We start from the raw sequence: 21228 nt of genomic DNA, 5'->3' as shown, positions 1-21228 counted from the left end.
CACACAAATGAGTGCATGTAAAAATGGGTGAAAACTTGAGTAAGGTCTATAGTTAACGTATTGGACCTATGTCCATTTTCAGGTTTGATATTGTACCACAGTGATGTAAGATGTCACCCCTGGGTACAAAGTGCACAGAACTCTGTACTGTTTTTCATCTTCCTCTAAATCCATAACTGTTCCAAATTAAAAAGTTTTTACAATTCAAAGGAATGGGACAAGACCTGTAAACGTTACTGATTCAGTTTGGGGTCAAAAAGAAAATAGATTTGAGATTAACATCTTGAGAAAAGAATGTTACTGTACATAGTCTCAGACTTCAGTGGATGGAGAGTCAAGACAATTTTTGTCTTTTTAGAGCTTATTAGCATTGGCAAGCATAATGAAGGTTGATGAAGAGTTCTGGGTCTGTCCCTCATGGATGTCCCTTGTGACATGAAGCCAGTTGTCCAGATTTCTCAATTGAGAGTTCCTCATCTGTAAAATGGGGAATATTGTACCAACCTCCTGCTATGATGATCATTTGAGATAATATATATATTAGCCTGGCACAGAAGAGTGTTTAACAAACCTTAAAACAAGGATTGTAAACTATGGCCCTTGGGCCAATCCGACCATACCTATTCTTTTACACATCACCTATGGCTGCCTTCATGCTGTAATAGCAGAGTTCAGTAGTTGCAAAAAAATAGTATGGCCTGAAAACCCCAAAATATTTACTTTTTGGACATTTGGAGAAAAACATTTGCTCACCCATGCATTTAAAAATGTCTTACCATGGGGGCAATCCAAGATGACTGCATAGGAAGATCCTGTTCTCACCTCCTCCCATGGACACACTGAATCTATAGCTACATATGAAATAGATCCCTCTGAAAAAGACCTAAAAACTGGTGAACAGCTCCTTCATGACTAACACTCTTGGCATACCCTCAACAAGTGGGACCCATCAAGAATAAATTAGGCTGCTGCGGAGCAACTAAGCCCATGCACCACAACTTGTAAGCCTACGCTCTAGAGCCCGTGAGCCACAACTACTGAAGCCCACACGCCTAGAGCCCATGCTCTGCAACAAGAGAAGCCACCGCAATGAGAAGCCCACTTACCGCAACAAAGAGTAGCTCCTGCTCACTGCAACTAGAGAAAGCCCACATGCAGCAACGAAGACCCAACACAGCCAAAAATAAATAAATAAATAAATAAATTTTAAAAAAGAAAAGAATGAAAAAGAATAAATTAGGCTGCTTAGACAATCACAAAGGTTTGAGAGACAACCACGAGCTAGGGCAAGGTTGAAAGATAAAGTTCATCTTTTACAAGGCCACTTCTTCAAGACTGGGAGAGGTAGCTGTTTTGCCTAATACATAGAAACAAACATAGTCAATCAAAATGAGGAAACAGAGCAATATGTTCAAACAAAAGAACAAGATAAAACGTCAGGAAAAAAGCCTTAATGAAAAGGAGATAAGTAATTTACCTGATTAAAGAGTTCAAATAATGGTGATGAAATGCTCATCAAACTCAGGAGAAGAATGGATGAACAGAGTGAGAACTTCAACAAAGAGATAGAAAATATAAGTAGCAAACAGAAGTCACAGAGCCAAAGTATACAATAACTGAAATGAAAAATACACGAGGGGGTTCAACAGTAGACTAGGTGAAGCAGAAGAAAAAAGCAGTGATCTAGAAGACAGGGCACCCAAACAGAACAGCAAAAGGAAAACAGAATTTTAAAAAGTGAAGATAGCTTAAGGGACCTATGGGACAATATCACATGAAATAACGTTCGCAGTACCAGGGGTCCCAGAGGAGAAGAGAGAGAGGGGCAGGAAACATATTTAAAGAAATAATGGGAAACCATAAACAAGACCAAAAGACAACCCTCAGAATGGGAGAAAATATTTGCAAATGAAGCAACTGACAAAGGATTAATCTCCAAAATTTATAAGCAGCTCATGCAGCTCAATAACAAAAAAACAAACAACCCAATCCAAAAATGGGCAAAAGACCTAAATAGACATTTCTCCAAAGAAGATATACAGATTGCCAACAAACACATGAAAGAATGCTCAACATCATTAATCATTAGAGAAATGCAAATCAAAACTACAATGCGATATCATCTCACACCGGTCAGAATGGCCATGATCAAAAAATCTAGAAACAATAAATGCTGGAGAGGGTGTGGAGAAAAGGGAACACTCTTGCACTGCTGGTGGGAATGTGAATTGTTATAGCTACTATGGAGAACAGTATGGAGGTTCCTTAAAAAACTACAAATAGAACTACCATATGACCCAGCAGTCCCACTACTGGGCATATACCCTGAGAAAACCATAATTCAAAAAGAGTTATGTACCAAAATGTTCATTGCAGCTCTATTTACAATAGCCCAGAGATGGAAACAACCTAAGTGTCCATCATCGGCTGAATGGATAAAGAAGATGTGGCACATATATACAATGGAATATTACTCAGCCATAAAAAGAAATGAAATTGAGTTATTTGTAGTGAGGTGGATGGACCTAGAGTCTGTCATACAGAGTGAAGTAAGTCAGAAAGAGAAAGACAAATACCATATGCTAACACATATATATGGAATTTAAGAAAAAAAAATGTCCTGAAGAACCTAGGGGTAAGACGTGAATAAAGACACATACCTACTAGAGAATGGGCTTGAGGATATGGGGAGGGGGAAGGGTAAGCTGTGACAAAGTGAGAGAGTGGCATGGACATATATACACTACCAAACGTAAAATAGATGGCTGGTGGGAAGCAGCCGCATAGCACAGGGAGATCAGCTCAGTGCTTTGTGACCACCTGGATGGGTGGGATAGGGAGAGTGGGAGGGAGGGAGATGCAAGAGGGAGGAGATATGGGAACATATGTATATGTATAACTGATTCACTTTGTTATAAAGCAGAGACTAACACACCATTGTAAAGCAATTATACTCCAATGAAGATGTTAAAAAAATAATAATAAAAAAAGAAAAAGAAATAAGTAAACAATCTGATTAGAAAATGGGCAAAAGACACGAACAGATTATTTCACCAAAAAGAATATACGGCTAGCAAGGAAACACACACAAAAGCACATGAAAAGATGTTCAACATCATTAAGCCATTAGGGAAATGCAAATTAAAACCACATGAGATATGGCTACACACCCATCAGAATGACAGAAATAAAAAATAACAATGCCACCAAATGCTTGTGGGGTTGTAATGAAACTGGATCACTCATACATTGCTGGTGGGAATATAAAATGCCACTCTGGAAAACAGGTGATTTCTCATAAAACGAAATATACAATTACCAGAAGACCCAGCTGTTGCAGTCTTGGACATTCATCTCAGAAACACATACGTTCAGTCAAAAACCTGTATGTGAATGCCCATAGTAGCTTTATTTGTAATAGCCCCAAACTGGAAACACTCAGATGTCCAGCAATAGGTGAATGATTAAACAAATTGTGGACACAGCACCCTTGGACATGCCAGGGTGTCCCTGCCTATGGAGGACCCTTCTTGGTTTAGAGGACATGTCCATCCATTGAGACAGGGGGCTGGAGTAGATGACTTTACACATCCCGTTTCCGTACAACCATCCCTCTGATTCTTTCCACAAAGAAGCAACCCCCCTTCGCCTCGTCTGTTTTCTTGACTCATGGAAATGGGGAAAGTGGGGGCTTACCACAGAGTGGGCTCCTTATAAATATGTGCAGAAGAAATGAAGCATTTTTCTTTAGAAGCTTCATGAAAATGCAGTCCATTACAGGCCATTGTCATGACTTTTAATCTGAGGTCTTTTCCTAGAGCAAAAAGTGTATGGGCAGTTGGGGGAGAGAGAAAGAAGGAGGTAGGAGAAAAAGGAGGGAAGGGAAAAACCGTTGTTGAAACGTTTCTCTTTGTTGTTTCCCTTTTTGGCAACAGATGTTTATTCAGATTTTTAAAATGTGTCTCCTTGACCTTCTTCCTAAAAAGAAGACTGATGATGAATTATACCAGAAGATTCTCTCAAAACAAGAAAATGTAAGTTTTCAACCTGTATTTCAAAATAACTTAAAAATAGTTTATTATGATATATAAAACATAATATTATAGTAAAGTATTTTTTATGTATAAAAATAGTTTATTACAATATATACTTTTCAACACAATATGGTATATAATGGTATACTTCTATATGGTATATAAAAGTATAGCTATAAACATAAAACTAACTGTGTATTATTAAAATGTGGAAAAATATTAGAAGTAGAAAAAAAGAGAATGTTGGTCATACCCACTACTGAAAGAGAACCACTACTGATTCTATTTTCTGTACAAGTGTGGGGTATTTTAAAATATATAATTTGCTTATTGGTTATAACTCTTCCTACTACTTTGCATTCTTCTCATTTCAGTCTTTTATACAAGCTTTATATTGTTTTATGTGCAGCAAAATGAGTCAGGGCTTGGAGTCACAGTGGTGGAGATTGATTTCCTGGTCCTGTCTTTCAGAAACTCTCAGAATTCTAGGTTGTTCCTTTGTGCAATGGGATGATAATTCCCATCCTGTGGGATTACAGAAAGAAGAAAATGTGTATGAAGCACCTAGCAAAGTAACAACCAGACCCTGATTATATGATCGCTGCCATCATGCCCATTCCCACCAACGCCACCACAGTCATCTTCATCATCATCATCAGTATCATTGCCATTATTATTGTTTGATTACCAACACAATCACCACCACCACTATCATCATCATCATCATCACCATCGCCACCACCGTCTTTATTATTGTCATCATTGTCATATTCATTCTTATTATGACCATCACCACTGTTATCATGATCTTCATCATCATTCTCATCATCCTCTTCACCACCACCAGCACCATCCTCCTCCTCATTACCACCACCACTACCAACATTTCATCATCGCCACCCTCACTGTTGCCATAGTTCTTACTCCTCCCATTGCCACCATCATCCTTATCTGCCTCGTTATTCTCATCTTCGTTACCATGACCATCACGACCTCCACCATCATCCTCATCATCCTCACTTCTGCCATCACGACTTTCATCTTCATTATCATATCATTGTCATAATCCTCATTCCTTCCATCACTACCATTATCTTCATCATAGTCATCATTATCAGCCTTATCACTGCAACCATGAGATTTGGGGGATTGGGAGGAGGGAGTGTTTCTTCCTCACTCTTCTGGATTCCAAGGGGGAGGATTCATCACTACATCCCAGGGAGAAGGCAGTACATCTTCATTTTTGTTAACATCATTGTCATCATCCTCAGTCCCACCACTACTGTGATCCTCATCCTCAGGCAATGCACAGAGTGCTTTACACACATTATTTAATCTTCACAACAGCCCTGTGAGTGACCATCATTCTTTTTGTTTATAGCTGAGGAAGTTGAGGCTCAGTGAGTTTAAATGACTCTCCAATGACAAAAAGAATGATAATGTTGGTGATACTTGTAATTGTACTAGTAATGAATGTCATATGGAAAGAATAAGAGCTTTGGTATCTGCAGGCCTGGGATCAAATCCCACCTCTACCACTTCCAGAGCATCTTAATTATGTCAGTGGCTACTGTTCAGTGGATGTAGTCTGGCCAAGGGCTTTGAATGCATACTTTCCTATAATATTGACAACAGCCTCAGAACTTCTAGATGAAGATGAGAAGTGCCCAGAAATGGCAGCTGCTTTGGAGAGAAGCAGCATAGTACATGCAGTTAGAAGAGTGAGGCTCTGGAGTCAGTGAGCCTAAGGGGCCTAGCCTAGCACACCACTTCCTACTGGGAGACTTTGGACGAAATATCTCAGCTTCCCATAGATAAGATTCCTCATCTGGAAAAGAACCCTCATTTCTCTCTTGTAGAGATGCTGTGAGAATTAGAAGTCACATATGGCTTCCGCTTGGATAATCAACAGCAGTTTTCCTAATGAATTTGGACCCACACCAGTGTTGATTACATGTCAGTGAACATAGGTCTAGAGAAAACAGAACAGCCCAGAAAACAGAACAGAACAGAAAACAAACCCTCCACACTCCAGGTTGGGGTTTGAAGGACTCCATACATAGGGTTCCCCTTTTCCTTCTAAGTTCTGAGTTAATTAAGAGAAAGCGTTGGGGAGACAGAGAAATGTCAGCTTCATCACTGAAAGGGGCCAGCTTGGAAGACATAGCTTAGGTGCACAGTGATCATGGCTTGCTTCCTAACAGTGAATCCCAGGATTAGCTAAATTGCGTACCTAAATTGCTTACTGGCAAAGCTGGGCCACATCAGGCCTCCCCACACAGAAGAGGGCCCTTTGCCTGAGGCCACACCAGAGCAGTGGTCTCCCCTGAATGGTCCATCCCAAAGAGGAAGAGGTTGGGCAAGCTAGGGGCTGTGCTCACTTCCTGCTTTTGAACTGCCAGTCAAATACATATCACTTCCTCCCTGGGGTGTACTAAGTAATCCTTCCCCATGGAAACCAGAGGAGTGGGGAGGGGACATTCCATCCCACACCCCAGATGTCATGACATGTTCCTGGTTCATAAAGATAGGAAGATACTATTTCATTGTTTTTAAAATATGGCCTATTTTGGGGGGATGAGGGAAAGACTAGAAGAAAATACGTAATCCATTATTCCCGAGGCTCTGTGATGATTTTTATCATCAGTCCTTCAGTAGGACAACACCCAAAGCATTTAATTATGGTTAAGAAATATTTTATGATAATGGGGTGAAAATAAAAGCATTTCTTCTCTAGAATTTAAGATACATTAGTTTTTTTCTGTATTTGCCTTTTTCTTTTTTTCTCCAGGATTTGGAGGAATTAGAAAAGAGACTTCAGGTCAGACTGTCAAACACGGAGATGTTGGGTGCTGGTGACTCTGAATACATCACCCTGGCAGATGTAGAAAAGAAAGAGAGAGAATATTCTGAGCAGCTAATAGCTAATGTATGTGATGGATTTTCTTTCCCATATAAAAAGCGTGGTTTCTGGGACAGTTCATTTGGCGAGATTAAAGAGATGGTACCTAGAAGCATGTTTAATACTAGAATTCCCTGTTGTGTTCTGCCCTGGAGCCAGGGATCCAGTTTCTGAAGGTAGTGATTGAGAAGGTATAATTAAGGGGCCAAGATTTACTGAGGGAGTCCTTTTTTCCTCTTAGTGAATTCTCCTTGTTTAAATTTTACATTGATCTTTTTATCATTCAAAGCAAAGATCACTCTAACCCTATGTGTCATTACCGCCCTGTGGCTTAGAGCAGACGCCAGCTGCTAACTTCTCAAACTCCAGGCATCACTCATAAAAGCATGTTTTAAATTCTAGAGAGGATGGCTTCCCTCAAACTCTCTTTTTTGCTTTGAGGTTCTACTACCTGCTGTTCATATATTACGAATTAAACAAATATTTTCTTGGCACCCAGGTGTTGTGTTGGACTCTGGGAATTCAAAATGAACTTAGACCTGGCCCTGTCAGGGAGATGCTCAGGCCTGTCTGGTGGGGGGGACTGACAGGTGAACGGATGAGGACTTTGTGGGTTACAAGTGCCGTGATAGATAGAAGTATGGGAAGACTGAGGTACAGTGGGGAGAACGATTCATTTTACCCCAGGGTTATGAAGGTGTTTGTAGAAGAAAGGGTCATCAAGAAGCTTTTGGGGAGAAGTGTGGATGGATGCTGTCCAGTGGGTGGGCAGAGAAGGGAGCCAGGGCTAGGAAGCAGGCTGAGCAAGATAAAGCCAGAGGTCTTCCCTGAGGGTTTTCGTCTCATGCCAAGGAAATGGGAGTCACTGAAGCAGCAGAGGGTGGCTTGGCCCTGTTTTAGAAGGACTGCCCAGGCTGCTGTGTGGAAGGTTGTTAGGGGCTTTGGGGCTAATCCAATAGGAATTTCATGAAGGCAATTGCAGTAGGGATGGAGAGGTAAGAAAAAGTGGGAGAGCTGATAGGGTGGTGTCTAAGGAGGTGGTGGTAGGAAGAGGAGGGTATAGAGGATGAGGTCTATGGAAATAAGGATCCCAGAATGAGAACAAGTTGGGAGGGAAGATGGTGAGCGTGGCTTGACATCCTGAGTTGGAGATGCCTGGGGATGGAGAGTCTCCGCTAAGCTCAGGTAGGATCACACGGAGAGCGAGGATATTCTCGGGATGAGATGGCTAAGGGAGGGTACTCAGCCTGGATTCTGGTGGTGATGGACTCCCCGAAGCAGTGGAATATCTTGTCCGTGTCTGCACATTTCAGGCAGAGGATTGATCATTCTCATAAGATTCTCTGAAGTATTGGTATCCTTCACTAACAGAGATGCTTCTGGTCCAGGGGTGTGTGTGGAAGGGGTAAAGAAAGGAGCCTCATGCCAAATCTTGGATCTTGCCAGCATTGAAGAAGCCGGAGTCAAGGAGAATCAAGACAAGAAGCAGAGTATGGACCTCGAAGAACCAGGAGAATGTCATGTCATGGATGCCAAAGGAATCACGAGTTTTTCAGAAGAGCGGAGTGGGCGTCCTCGTTCTCTGCGATGGGAAGAGGAGAGGTGAAGCTGCTTGGATGTAGAACTCTGTTTCCGGATGTGCAGGAATTCACGGATGATAGTCCACATTCTCTGATAGCAGTTGGAAAGGAAGTCATCTGATGGGGCGAGAGGGGGCAAGAGCAGGGTGTGAATGTGAGGGCGGAGGCAGCCAGGGCAGATTAAGTGTTTGCTGAGCTGCCACGAGGCCCTTGAGACAGGACACCAAACTTTCGAAGAGGTGCTGGTTCGTGCGGGTGTGGGTTTTCTCCTGGCCATGCCCAGCCCCTGAGAGATGGCTGGCTGGATTAACTCAGAGTTTCAGGTCACCATCTCTCTCCACCTTTAGCCATAGCAAGAAGATCATCATGGGCTTCTGGAGCCACTGAGCCCTGACCCCTACCATACCCTGCCCAGCAGGCAACATCCATCTCAGCATCTGAGAGGTGGAGCCAAGATGGAGAAAATCACAGCTGTGGGAGTTGAAGGGACCTGAATCAAATATGCCTCTGCTTCTTGTTGCCTCTGTGACCCTTGACGAGTGACCTAACTTTCTGAGCCTGTTCCTTGTCTCTCCGATACATATTTTATCTAGAAATAAAATGCGTGAAGCACGGAGCCTGGCTTATAACCTGCATGCCGTAAAGAAAAGTTGCTATGACTATGGGCATTGTTGTTCTTAGAGTCTGGAAGGCTGCAGTGACAAAAATTTAGCCCCCAACCTTCTAAACCACTTGGCGATTCCCTACTCTGCTCCTGATAAGATGGTGGAGAAAGGAAAAAGGTTTGAAGGCAAAATGTTTTTATGGTCGTCGTCATCTCTGTCATATTGTTCTTTTATACTTTTAGGACAATAATCAATATTTAAATGGCCATTCATGCTTTTATTTCCTGGATACGTTTAATCCCCTTTAAAGATCTGGAAGCTTCCAGGAGCGCATTGTCGAATTTCATGCACCCGCCCCACTCCCTACCCCACTGCCGGGCAGTCTTTCAGCTGTTTGAGCTGGGGGATCTCATGGTGCTTGCCTTCCTTATCAGCAGCCCGTTGGTGTTTGCTGAAGAGCCACATCAAAACTGACTGGCACCTACAAAGAGGAACTTCTGGAGAATGTGACTGTTGCCAAGATAACTTTCTCCAACTTGTAGAATTGTTTATAATCTCAGTTTGTGATAAGGGGTGGATAGTAATGCCCAAGCCTGAGCCGGACAGCTTTAAAGCTTTCTGAAATAAGTTTTCTCCCCCCACCTCTTGCATCTCATTCTCATTTCACAGATGGAAGCTTTCTGGAAACAGATGGAAAACATCCAGCACTTTCTGGTGGACCAATTTAAGTGTTCCAGCTCCAAAGCCCGACAGCTCATGATGACTGTGACAGAAAGAATGATTGCAGCTGAAGGGCTATTGCGTGATTCTCAGGATTTGCAGGCTCTGGTAACGCTGGAGGGGGCAGGGAGGGAACGTGATATTCAAACTAGAGACGTGGAACCCGGAAGCTTGGAGCACCGTAGGGGTCATTAAGTTCAACACCTGCAGATTGTAGAAAGGGATATAGAGGCCAGAGAAAAGCAGTGTATCCATCCATCCCTCCATCTATCCATCAGTCATTTATCTGTCCGTCCATCCATCTAACCATTCCTTTAGTGGGGAGACTGGCCCGTCCCACGTCACTACAGCATAGGGCACTGGTGGTTCTCAATCCTGGCTGCACGTTGAAGTTATCTGAGGAGGTAAAAATAGTACTGATGCTTGGGTCCAAGATGGGTCCCCACCCCAGAGATTCTTAGTCTGGATTTTTTAAGGTTCCAGGTGACCACAGTGAGTAGTCATGGTTGATGCCCACTGGTGTGGACGGAGCTTCAGTTAGCTCTCCTGGATGGCCCCATGTATCACCTAGGGGGCTTAAAATAATGCCCATGTCCCGGGCCTCTTGCACAGAGATCCAATCTGATTGGTCTGAAGTGGAGGACCTGGCACTGCTGCTTTTAAAACTCCCCAAACAATTCTGATGTATAGCTGGGAATGCAAACCACTGGCGCAGAGGAATCCTCAAATCCAAATCCGACTTTGAAGCTAAGCTTAGCCACTTGAAGCTGTGTGATCTCGAAGAGGTTACTTAACCCCTCTGAGCTTCAATTACTGTACTTAAAAAAGATGGTCCCAGGAGTTGCTGCAGGCAGGGCCCGGGGAAATGCTCGGTCACTGTCGGGTTTTGTTGTGGAGGTTTCCGTCTAGCCCTGCTGTGTGCAAAGGCCAGGCCACTATCCACCCATTTCCCCTTCCTCTGACCTTGAGAACTCATGAATTACATTTCAGACCTGTGCACCTGCCCAGGGCACTCCTGACTCAGAAACCTGCAGCAGCCACCCTGCCCTCCGCTCAGAGACTCAGCTCCTCAGACGTGAGGAGAAGGCGCTGTGAGTGGAGCGGTCCCTGCTGCTTCTGCACAAACTGCTCTGCTTCTCAAAGTGTGGTCCGCAGACCGGTAGCATCAGCGTCACCTGAGAGCTGGTTAGAAATGCAGAATCTCGTTCCCGCTCCCGAATCAGGATCTGCATTTTTAACAAACTCCCAGGTGCACACAGCTGTTTGAGAACTTTCTTTGCTTTTGCTTGTCACATACACGTATAGTTTGCTTTCCCCTCCTCGGCACTGCCGAAAGATAGACACACAGATATTTCATTCCCGAAGATCAGAGGAGCCAGCTAAGCGACTCACCAGGACTCCCATGTTGACTAATGATATCGCTCAGCCTGTGCCCCAGGCTTCCTGGTTTGCCGTCCAAGCCCCTTTGAATTGGATTTTGATTTGATAAGGCTGCTGATATGAATGCTTATCAAAAGAGAAAGATCTTTTTCCTTTTATTCTTTTTTTCTTTGTATTTAATTATTATTCCATCAGCAGGATATTGATGCAGACAAAAAAAAAAAAAAAAAAACGTATCCTTAGCTGACTCTGGCCCGAGTGTTAGCCCGTCACTTCCATATAGGAAGAAGGGAAAGAATTTTCTCCAGGTTATCTGTAGGCCTTTCCTTCTGTCAGCATTTCATGAGCACCTGCTGTGTGCCACATCCTGTTACAGGAACAGTGTTGCAGACTGGAGCTAGAAACCTGAGCTCATCCCACAGTTACCTTTGATTAGCTGTATGACGTTGAACAGGTTACTAAACCTCTCTGTGACTCAGTTTCATCATCTGTAAAATGGGAATCTGAATAGCATCAGCTCTGAGAGTGTTAGAAAGTGGACAACGTGTAAGCCCTTTAGAACAGAGCCTGGCCCAGGGGAAGTGCTCAGTATGTGATACGGATTAGACTCTGGCAGGCCAAGTGTCAGCAAACAAAATAGACATAAGTCATCGTAATGATGTGTGGAAAGAGCTACAATCTATGTTTGTACAGAGAGGGACAGGTTGGCTCTGCCTGTATGTCAGAGTATGTTGTTGATAAACTCCAGAAGAATTCAAATTCTCAGGCTGGAGACATCTGAGAACTCTGGCCTGGGCAGTCGGAATGTGTCACGTGGAATTGCTGAATATCAGAACTGGAAGAGCCCTGGAAAGGGCCCCAGAGGTCATCAGAATCAGCTTCTAGGGATGCTTGAGAGAAAGAGGATGGTAGGAGGGACGTAGGGACCTGCTGTACATAATTATGGCGACAGCTTGCATTCACGAGCACCTACTATCTTCTGGCTGCTATTTTAAGTGCTTTACCTATTTTAACTTATTTAATGCTCACATCCAGTCTGTAAGTCAGGCGTAGGTGAGGACACTGTGCTCAAGGTCATGCAGGTCGGGAGCCAAGTTTGAGCCCGGGCATGTTTGAGGACTGGTTACAGCTCTCAGAGCCAGCAGTGGCCCCCTCGCCTCCCATGCAAGTCCCTTGACTCCTCCCACCTTCCATCTGATGCCCCTCTGCTCATGCTCGCCTCTCGACTCTCCTCCCGTCTTTCCTTGAATATAAATCCAGAGGCTGAGCTGTCACTCTCCAGCCGGGTGGCCTGACCGTGATGCCTTAGAGGTGGCTGCTCTGGGCTCTGGGCGCTGTCCCCCACGCCCTGAGCCTCGCTGGATCCCTTGCCGTCCACACCTGCACCGAGCGCTTATCGTCTTGCGCCCTCTAGCGGTCATGGGCCCGCTGACGGCCGTTGGGCTTATATAGTTGGCGGAGAGGAAGGTTCAGAGCCGCTGTCCCTGGGCTATTTGGGTGGCGTTCCAGAATAAACCTCAGTGCTCTTGCCCATAACTGAGGGATCATTGTCCTTGCCCTGTTCACACGTTGCTCAAACACAGACCAATGCAGTTCAGCAAACAGTGAGGCCCAGAGCTGGTTACCGGGTGTTGCAGGTATGGCCACTGTCTCAAGGGCTCTCAGTCCAGCCTGGGACTGTCCCTATGCTTAGACAGAGGCACAGGAGCAGCAGAGACGGGAGGAGGGGGCCGTGGAGGTGGAGGGGGTCAGGGAAGGTGCCACACAGCACGTAAGGACGAGCAGGACCTGGCCAGGCAGGGGAGTGAGAGGAGGCCGGGAGGGTGTTCCAGGTGGAGGCCCGTGTGTGCAAAGGCTGGGTGTGCTGGGCAGCCAGGAGCAAGGAGGTGTGTGGGACGAGGCTGGAGACTCAGCCAGGCTTGATCCTGAAGGGCCTTGTGCACCGTGCCCAGGAGTATATAGACTCGGTTTGAAGGCAGTGACTGCAGGGTTTGGGCCCCAGGATGGCAGAGCCACATTTGCACCTCAGAAAGTCCCCCTGCCTGCCGTGCGGGGTGGGGCGGGGCGGGGCGGGGCAGAGCGGGCAGGTGGGAGGCTGGCAGAGCAGGGACGGCCCTGGGCAGTAGCCCAGGGCAGAAGTGACCGGGGCCTGAGCTGGCCGTGGCTCTGGGCCAGCGGGAAGGAGACGGAGCGGAGGGGTGTGAAGGAGGCAAGGGTGCCGGCGTGGTGGGGAAGAAGGGCGGAGGCGAACTCAGGCCACCGTGCCGGGGGTCCTGGGGGCCCACCCCTAGGTGGGAAAGGTGTCCTTCTGAGGCGCTGAGTGTTCAGCTTTAACGTGGTGCACGTGCTCTCATTCTACAAGGTTCCTGGAGCGGCTGCTCTCTGAGACGCGAGGACAGGAGATGCAGACCTGCAGGGTCCACCCCTGCCTCTGGTGGACATTTCCTCCATGGGGGAGGCGTCCTGTCCGAGTGTCGTGTCCTAAGTGAAGGACAGCGTGGTAGGGCAGTCAGGCCTGTTCTAAAGTCTGACGGCTGGGGTCCCCCTCCAGGTCAGGCTTACCCGGCAAATCTCTTTAATCCCCAGCACTCAGGTTCCCGGAGGCTCGAAAGCCAACCTTTATTGTTTCTCCTAATGTTTCTCCTCCAGGGCTGTGGAGGCCCGAGGCCCCCTCGACTGGGGAGGGATGACAGTGAGAAAGGGGGACTACCCTCTTTGGTCGTGTGCATTTATTAAATTCCTCCCCAGAAGCATGGCCCACTCACCAAGTACCAAGCGCTTTCCTTGTGTTATGCGGCATCAGCCTCACCACATCCCCGTGCCGGGACCATTTTGTCCCCATCTGAGGCACAGACACAAGAAGCTCGTGAGAGCAGTTTGGTCTGCGCTCTGCTCATAGGGAGGTGGGGCTCCAGGACCAAGCCCGTGACTGTTTACAGACCGTCATGGCCAAGTACTGACCCAGGGTGTTCCAGCCCCTTGTCGCCTGTGTTTCTCTTCTTAGGACACCCTGGAGAGGACAATGGGGCGGGCACATGTGGCCAAAACAATTGAGTTCCTGAAGCTGCAGATCCGGGAGGAGACCAGATGCCGCCTGGCCGCCATCGCCCACAGCCTGGAGCTGCTGACCATCGAGGGGAAGCTGTCGGGGCGGCAGAGGGAGGAGTTGCTGACCCAGCAGCACAAGGCCTTCTGGGAGGAGGCGGAGCGCTTCGGCAGGGGTGAGCGAGTGGGCCAGGCCCGGGCACCTGGCACCCCATGTGTGCTGCAGGCTGTGTGGGCCAGGGCTGGTGGTGGCGCTTGCAGGCGTGGGGAGCAGCTCCCGTGAGGCTAGCACAGGCTGCCCTCCCAGGTCACCTCCTAGGGTCCGAGATTGCCTGTCCCACGTCGCCATCAGTGATTCAGGCTGCCAGAGAAGCACCCAGAACATGCAGAGGGCCAAGGAGGCGGGAACGCCCGGAAGCCCTGCATGTGGCACAGGGCCCGGCTCAGCTGCAGGTGGGTGGGCGTGGACAGGGGTCAGTCACGTGGGTCAGGAGAGGGAACCCAACGTGGCTGTTGCGCACACGTGCTACTGCTCCCGGGCGTGACCCTGGGAGATGGGCAGATCAGGGCCCAAGACATCAAGGGCATCTGGGACTTAGTCCAGGTCACACCGCTGGTGGGACCCACAAGAGGAAACCCAGGTGTTTCACCTGCAGGAGGTGAGCACATGGAAAACTTTCTGTTGGCTGGAACTTTGGACCATGTAGAATCTGAATGCATCTGGACTTGGGGGTCAGCACACACAGTGGTCTGGGCTTTATCAGTGGGAAGCGAGTGGCTGGGATGGGATGGTGAAGCAGCCCCCTAGGCGGGGCTCTGTTGAACTTGGACAAGATGGGGGAGACAAGGAGACAGTCAGGGGTGGAGGGAGGACTCCAGTCTCTCCTGGCCACATTCTTTTCTTTGGTGCTAGAGCCTAAACAGATTCTCAGGTCAAACCTAAGGAAGTGTGCCTGCCTTAGGGCAAGTGCAGAAGGAGGTATGACTGTGTGTGGCGGTGGGGATGGTGTGAGATGCCGAAACCAACGCTTCCAACGACTGCAGACCCCTCGTCGCCCGGCCCTCACTTGCTTCAACAGCTTCTTTGCTCAGCATCTCTCCCAAAACCCAAGTGGACAGAATCTGGCCAACCTCTTCCTTGGCTCTAATCCCAGGAGCCTTCTCTGGGGTCCCATGCTGCCTGTGCCCCCTCTTCCTCCTCCCCCCACACTGCCCTGGCCCTCATGCAGCATAATTTCTTCTCCTTCTGGCATTCCTCGTCTTCCCTGGACCATGAGCATCTTGAGAGCTGGGCCGGGTCCTGCTCACTGGTAGACCCCAGTTCCTGGCCCTGTACTTGGCACACTGCTGGGACTGAATGACGCAGGTGGGCTGAAGGGTGGTTTTAGGCCCCGCCCCTCTCTCCCCAAGTTCACCTTCCCCTGCCACAGGGGGCCTTGCCCTTGGGTTCACCCCCCTTATCTTCTGCTGATCTAATAACTCACCCTGGCAGTTTTTGAATCTCGACTCCAGTCTGACGTGTCACTATCTTCCGGAAGACTCAGGCTCTCTGTACCCTGTGTCACCTGTCCCTGCCTCTGCCACCTACCCCTCCCTCACACTCTTTTCTCCGGGAAAATACCCCTTTGTTTACTTCTTGGTCAGATTGGCCGGCCACCCTCCACAGCAGTTACATGAAACCTCTTATGTTGCTCTGAGCCCTGGGCCCCAGGGGGAGGGCCCTGAATGATAAAACCAGAATAAGGGCTTCCCTGGTGGCGCAGTGGTTGAGAGTCCGCCTGCCGATGCAAGGGACGCGGGTTCGTGCCCCAGTCCGGGAAGATCCCACATGCCGTGGAGCGGCTGGGCCCGTGCGCCATGGCCGCTGAGCCTGCGCGTCCGGACCCTGTGCTCCGCAATGGGAGAGGCCACAGCAGTGAGAGGTCCGCGTACCGCAAAACAAACAAACAAACAAAAAAACAGAATAAAAAGGGGACTTGCCCCAGAGTTTCTGACCCTCCACGTGCTGGCAGAAGCAGCCAGTGGAGGTTTTGCCAGGGGAGCAACCTTGTTTTATTTCAATTTCAGAGTTTGTCCAGCGAGGCAGAGACCTGGTCAAGGCCTCACTGGTTCACCAGGCGGAGGGGATGGCAAGGCTCACGCTGGCCCAACAGAAGGAACAGAGGAACTTCCTGGCCGCGGCGCCGCAGACCGCCGACCCCGAGCAGTTCCTCCAGGTGACCTGCTCCTGACTCGCTCCCACGTCCGCGGGCACAGCCATCCCAGGGAGCCACACGGGTTGATCAGGGTGGCAGGAGGGGGCTCGGCCCCCCGCTGCTGCGCTTGGGAAGCCAGAGGCTTTGGCATCTGCCAGACGGGAGGTCTCTCCTCGCCTCCCACCTGTCAGCCCAGTGACCTCAGCCAGCTCCCTTGGGCTCTGCATCCCTAGCTTCCTCGTCTGTGAGCCAGTGGCTCGAGCAGCACTGTGCTCACTAGGACGATGGAAAGACGGTGGGAGGGGCCGTGGAGAGGGCTTCACACAGATGGCACAGGGCAAGGGCCCAACCTGCGAGGCAGACCAACGTGTGATGTCCCCAGAGGGGACAGGCATGTCCTGGATGTAAGGCAGGCTGTCACGCAGGGATGGGCCCCCTCGCTGGGTCAGGTGGCAAGTCAGGGGAGGACCCTGCATGTGGGGCTGAGCAGGCAGGACCAGGGAGGTGGCCAAGCTAGCCAACGTTCGTGGTCTTGACTGGGAAAAAGACAAGGAGAACGGCTGGAGGGCAGGAAGCAAGGTGTCACCCTGCTTGACGGATAGCAAGTGAGCTGGCGCCAGCACAGGCTGGAAGGACCAGGGCTTGCAGTTCGCAGAGAGAGAGCAGGACTCTGCCCCAGTGTTTCCCTGTTGGCGGAGGTCGGGCGGGGATAGGCAGGGCTGCTTGTCAGTGGCCGTGCCCCAGGGTTGGTAAGCATTTGGGTGCTGAGGCACCAGGACCTGGGTTTGGATTCCGACTCTGCCGCTGTGTCTGAGTGACCGTGCTAACCCTCTGGCTTCCTCATCTGTGCAATGGGAATAATAGCACCCACCTTGCCGGGTTGTTAAGACTCAGCCAGACCAGTAAGGGGCAGCCACGGCCTGACTGTTTCTCTGGGTCCTTCTGCTCTTCGCTAGCATTTGCTTGTCTCAGCTCTGCCGAGGGGATGGCAGGACTGTAGCTGGGTCCAGGCTCAGCCCAGAGCCCAGTCACATGCCCTCCTTGGGGGCCAGCATGGCGGCAGCGGCTATACCCCAGTGAGAAGCCAGCGGCCAGAACAGAGAAGAGGTCTTCACGTCCCTGGTTCCCTGGTCCAGTGCCCTTCCCCACCCACAGAGCCTCCTCCCAGGGCCCACGCCTGGGGTTTCTGGGGTTTGTCATACCGTGGGGTGGGGGGCTGTTTCTGTCTTTAAGAAGATCCATTTGAAATGAGAGTGAAAAGATAGGATTATACAGCAGTTTGTTACTCTGAGATTTCTAGGCCCTTCTCTCTGACGTCACATTGCTCAGTGCAAGTCCTGAGTGTGGAGACGGTGACAGCGTCAGCTCTGCAACCCAGGACTTCAGCACAGCCAGGACCTGGTGCTCAGGAAACATGCTGGTGCTCAGGAAACATGGGACCAAGGAGGGAGGGGTTGAGTGCATGCATGCATGCATGCATGAAGGAATGAGGGAATGACTGAATGAACAAATGAATCAATGAATGATGGATGGAAGAACAAAGGAACACATAATTGAATGAACAAAGAAATGAATGAAGAACCAAAAAATGAAAGAAGAGTCAAACAAATGAAGGAAAGAATGAATGAACACGTGAATGAATGGATGGACGGATGATAGATACAAAAGAACAAATAATCGAATGAATGAACAAACAACCAAAAAGTGATTGAATGAACAAGGAACTGATGAATGAGCACAGACTTTGGCACCACGTGCAGCCCCTCCCTCTCAGCTCCCCTCCCACTCTGCCCCGACCAAGGCCAGAGGGTTCTAACTGCCTGGTCTCTGTTGCTGTTGCCTCTTGAGCTGGGACTGTGTTGGCTCCCCATCTTCCTTCCAGGGACCCCTCCTTGTCCTTCAAGACTCAGCTTACTCATTTCCCCCATGGGGCCTCTTCCCCTACAGCTGCTCCCTAAGAGGAGTCCACCCTCTGTGGTTTCGCCTTGCGGTGCCTTCTGACTGTGTCTGGGGCGCCTGGGGCACGCCTCCCTGTCACTCTGCTGGGCTCCTTGAGTCCATGTGGTCAGAGCGGAGTCTGGCTGGCCACTGACCGCACTGACCTCCAGTGGCCCTGCTCGGCCTCGGGCTCCGCTGGCTGGGCCTCCCAGGGCCTAGATGGTGGTCCCCAGCAACTGAAATCAGAAAATGATGTCTGGGTGGCTTGTGGCCAGGAGAGAAGGGTGACGGGGGTGCTGGTCACACCTTCTCCTGCTGGGTACACAGACGGAATCAGTCTGTGGTTTTCCTGGAGGTCGGATTCACGGGTCCCGGCGTCAGCCACAACTCACAAGCCATGAAAGTTACATAGATCCCTGTGCCTCAATTTCCTTGTGTATAAATTGGGGTGAACATCCTTCCAACCTGAGAGGCGGGGTCAGTTGAGGAGGTTTTTATGGGGAAAATATCAGCATTTTCCTACCAGATTCAGATTTCCTCCTGTTTTACTCACAGGTTTTTCACGAGGTCCTGGAGAGGCAAAGGCTGAGTCGGAGTGACCTGGAGGAAGAGGAGAATGTCAGAGCCACCAAGGCCGTGGCTGCGCTCTGCCAGGTATGTGGTTTCCAGGTGGGACTGGCAGGAAAACCTCAGGATCCGGGCATGTGTGAGAGCCTCACGTCCTCCTGGGCTGGGGACCCCGAGACCCTCTTTGGCAGAAACCAGGGAGGGAGGTTGGCCCAGGTCACATCTGAGGCCCCTTCCATTTCTGAGGTGCTCAGGATCCTCACCTCCAAATGTCCCTAGAGGCAAAGGTCTTTGGAAGTCAGCTCACCCAGGGTGAAAATAGGCCAGCGTTTGTGGGCGTCATGAGTGTACAGCGGTGATGAGGAAGGAGGGTTGGGCTTGAAACGGAGGCCTAAGTTCCAGTGCTGGTGCCACCTCTTTCTCCCTGGGCAACCTCGTGCAGCTCTGGAACAACGGCTGGCTTTGAGAGAACAGGAGAGAGCACCCGAGCCCTCCAAAGCCAGAGGGGCTCCCGGGATATGACAGTGACCAAGACAGGCAGAGCTCCTGCCCCGGGCAGGACTCAGAGCTGCTGGGAAGGTGGAATGTGGCCCTGGTCAAGAAGGAAGGTGACAAGTGCCACCGTGGTGGGGAGCACCCTGGAGAAGGTTCACCTGGACCCAGAGTGCCTGTGTCTGCGTCCTGGCTCTCCTCCCTCCTCGCCTTGCGGCCTCCAGAACATTACGTGGCCTCTCTAGTTCTCAGTTTCCCCATCTGTGAAATGGGGCCAGTGATGCCATCTTCACGGTGGTGGTGTGAACACCGAATGCACGTGAGGCCCTTAGACAGCAGCTTGCACCTGGGACATGCCCAGTCCGAATTGGCTGCCCTTACAACATGCCTGCTGATGGGTGCAGAGAGGAGGGTTGAGAGGCATAGGGGTGAAGGTGAGGTCAAGGACGGCCATCCGCTGGAGGTGATGCCTGAGATGGGCTTTGAATCAGGAGGTGGGCTCCAAGTGGACCAGGAGTCAGGGGGCAGCCCAGACAGGACATGAGGAAGGACAGGGAGTGCAGCCCCTCATCATGATGGCGACTGTGCGGGGTTCAATGGTGTCTATATGAGTTTTCAGAGGCTGCCATATCAAAGTACCCCAGCCTGTGCCTTAAACACAGACATTTATTTTCTCACTGTTCTGGAGGCTAGAAGTCCAAGATCAAGGTATCATCTAGGTTGGGTTCTAGTGAGGCCTCTCTTCCTGGCTTGGAGATGGCTGCCTTCTCACTGTGTCCTCACATGGCAGAGAGAGAGCTTGGGTGTCTCTTCCTCTTACAAGGACACCAGTCCTGTCAGGTTAGGACCTCACCCTGTGACCTTGCTTAAGCTGCATTATCTCCTTAAAGGCCCTATCTCCAGATATAGTCACATTGGGGGTTAGGGCTTTAGCATATGAATTTTGGAGGGACATAATTCAGTCCATAATAGTGTACCTCAAATTTCATGTCCACCAGGAACCTCAGAATGTGAACTTATGTGGAAATAGGGGGGCTTTGCAGATGTGATTATTTAAGAAGAGATCATTCCGGATTAGCATGGGCCCTAAATCTAATGACTGGTGTCCTTATGAGAAAGTCGTTGTGGAGACAGACACACAGGGAGGTGGCTGTGTGAAGACAGGCAGAGACTGGAGTGATGTGGCCGCAAGCCAAGGAACACCTGGAGCCTCCAGAAGCCAGAAGGGGCAGGAAGGATCCCCCCAGAGCCTCCAGAGGTAGCTGACACCTTGATTTCTGACTTCTGGCCTCTATAGCTGTGAGAGAATAGACTTCTGTAGTTTTGGCTACCCAGGAAACTGATACTGGAGCCAGTCTTGTTCAGAGTCAGCCACTGTTGTAAGTGCTTTCTGAGTATTTGATCATTTTATCCTCATGAGAATCCTGTGAGGCAGAAACTGCATTTTCCTTCCTTCACAGATGAGGAGCCAGGAAGGATTTTCTTGAGAAAAGTGCAGGGTGGGATTCAACTTGTCAAAGCCCCAGGCTCCCAGGCAGGAAAGGAACAACACCATGCCTGGGTGGAGTCAGGACTCAAATCCCTGGGCTGGGAGTGAGCATACTGAATTCCAGTCCCCTTCTGGGTACTAACATGCTGTGTGACCTTGAATTGGTTACATCATCTCTCTCTGCTGGCCCAACCATCCTGCTCAAGTCCTACAGCCAACAAACAGAGAGATGAGATCTAAAGTAAGTCTCTCTAACCTTAGTGCTGATGTCCTCACCATGA

General features: G+C 49.3%; 1 protein-coding gene across 8 annotated transcripts in view; it reads left to right on the top strand.

Annotated features, from left to right (window-relative positions):
- EVC (EvC ciliary complex subunit 1) overlaps positions 1-21228 on the top strand; it is an 81388-nt gene that overhangs the window by 20246 nt on the left and 39914 nt on the right. For 6 of the 8 annotated variants that reach the window (XM_082629782.1, XM_082629781.1, XM_082629783.1 and 3 more), the window contains exons 6-11: positions 3936-4034; positions 6826-6963; positions 9791-9949; positions 14226-14442; positions 16334-16482; positions 18955-19053. In XM_082629782.1, the coding sequence (XP_082485908.1) occupies positions 3936-4034; positions 6826-6963; positions 9791-9949; positions 14226-14442; positions 16334-16482; positions 18955-19053 (861 nt within the window). The remainder of the gene's footprint in view (positions 1-3935; positions 4035-6825; positions 6964-9790; positions 9950-14225; positions 14443-16333; positions 16483-18954; positions 19054-21228) is intronic. The other 2 variants (XM_082629785.1, XM_082629784.1) reach the window with 2 other exon arrangements.

This window comes from Mesoplodon mirus (assembly GCF_964341445.2).
Source record: "Mesoplodon mirus genome assembly, chromosome: 2".
NCBI lineage: Eukaryota > Metazoa > Chordata > Mammalia > Artiodactyla > Ziphiidae > Mesoplodon > Mesoplodon mirus.
This window is presented reverse-complemented; position numbering and strand designations above follow the sequence as displayed.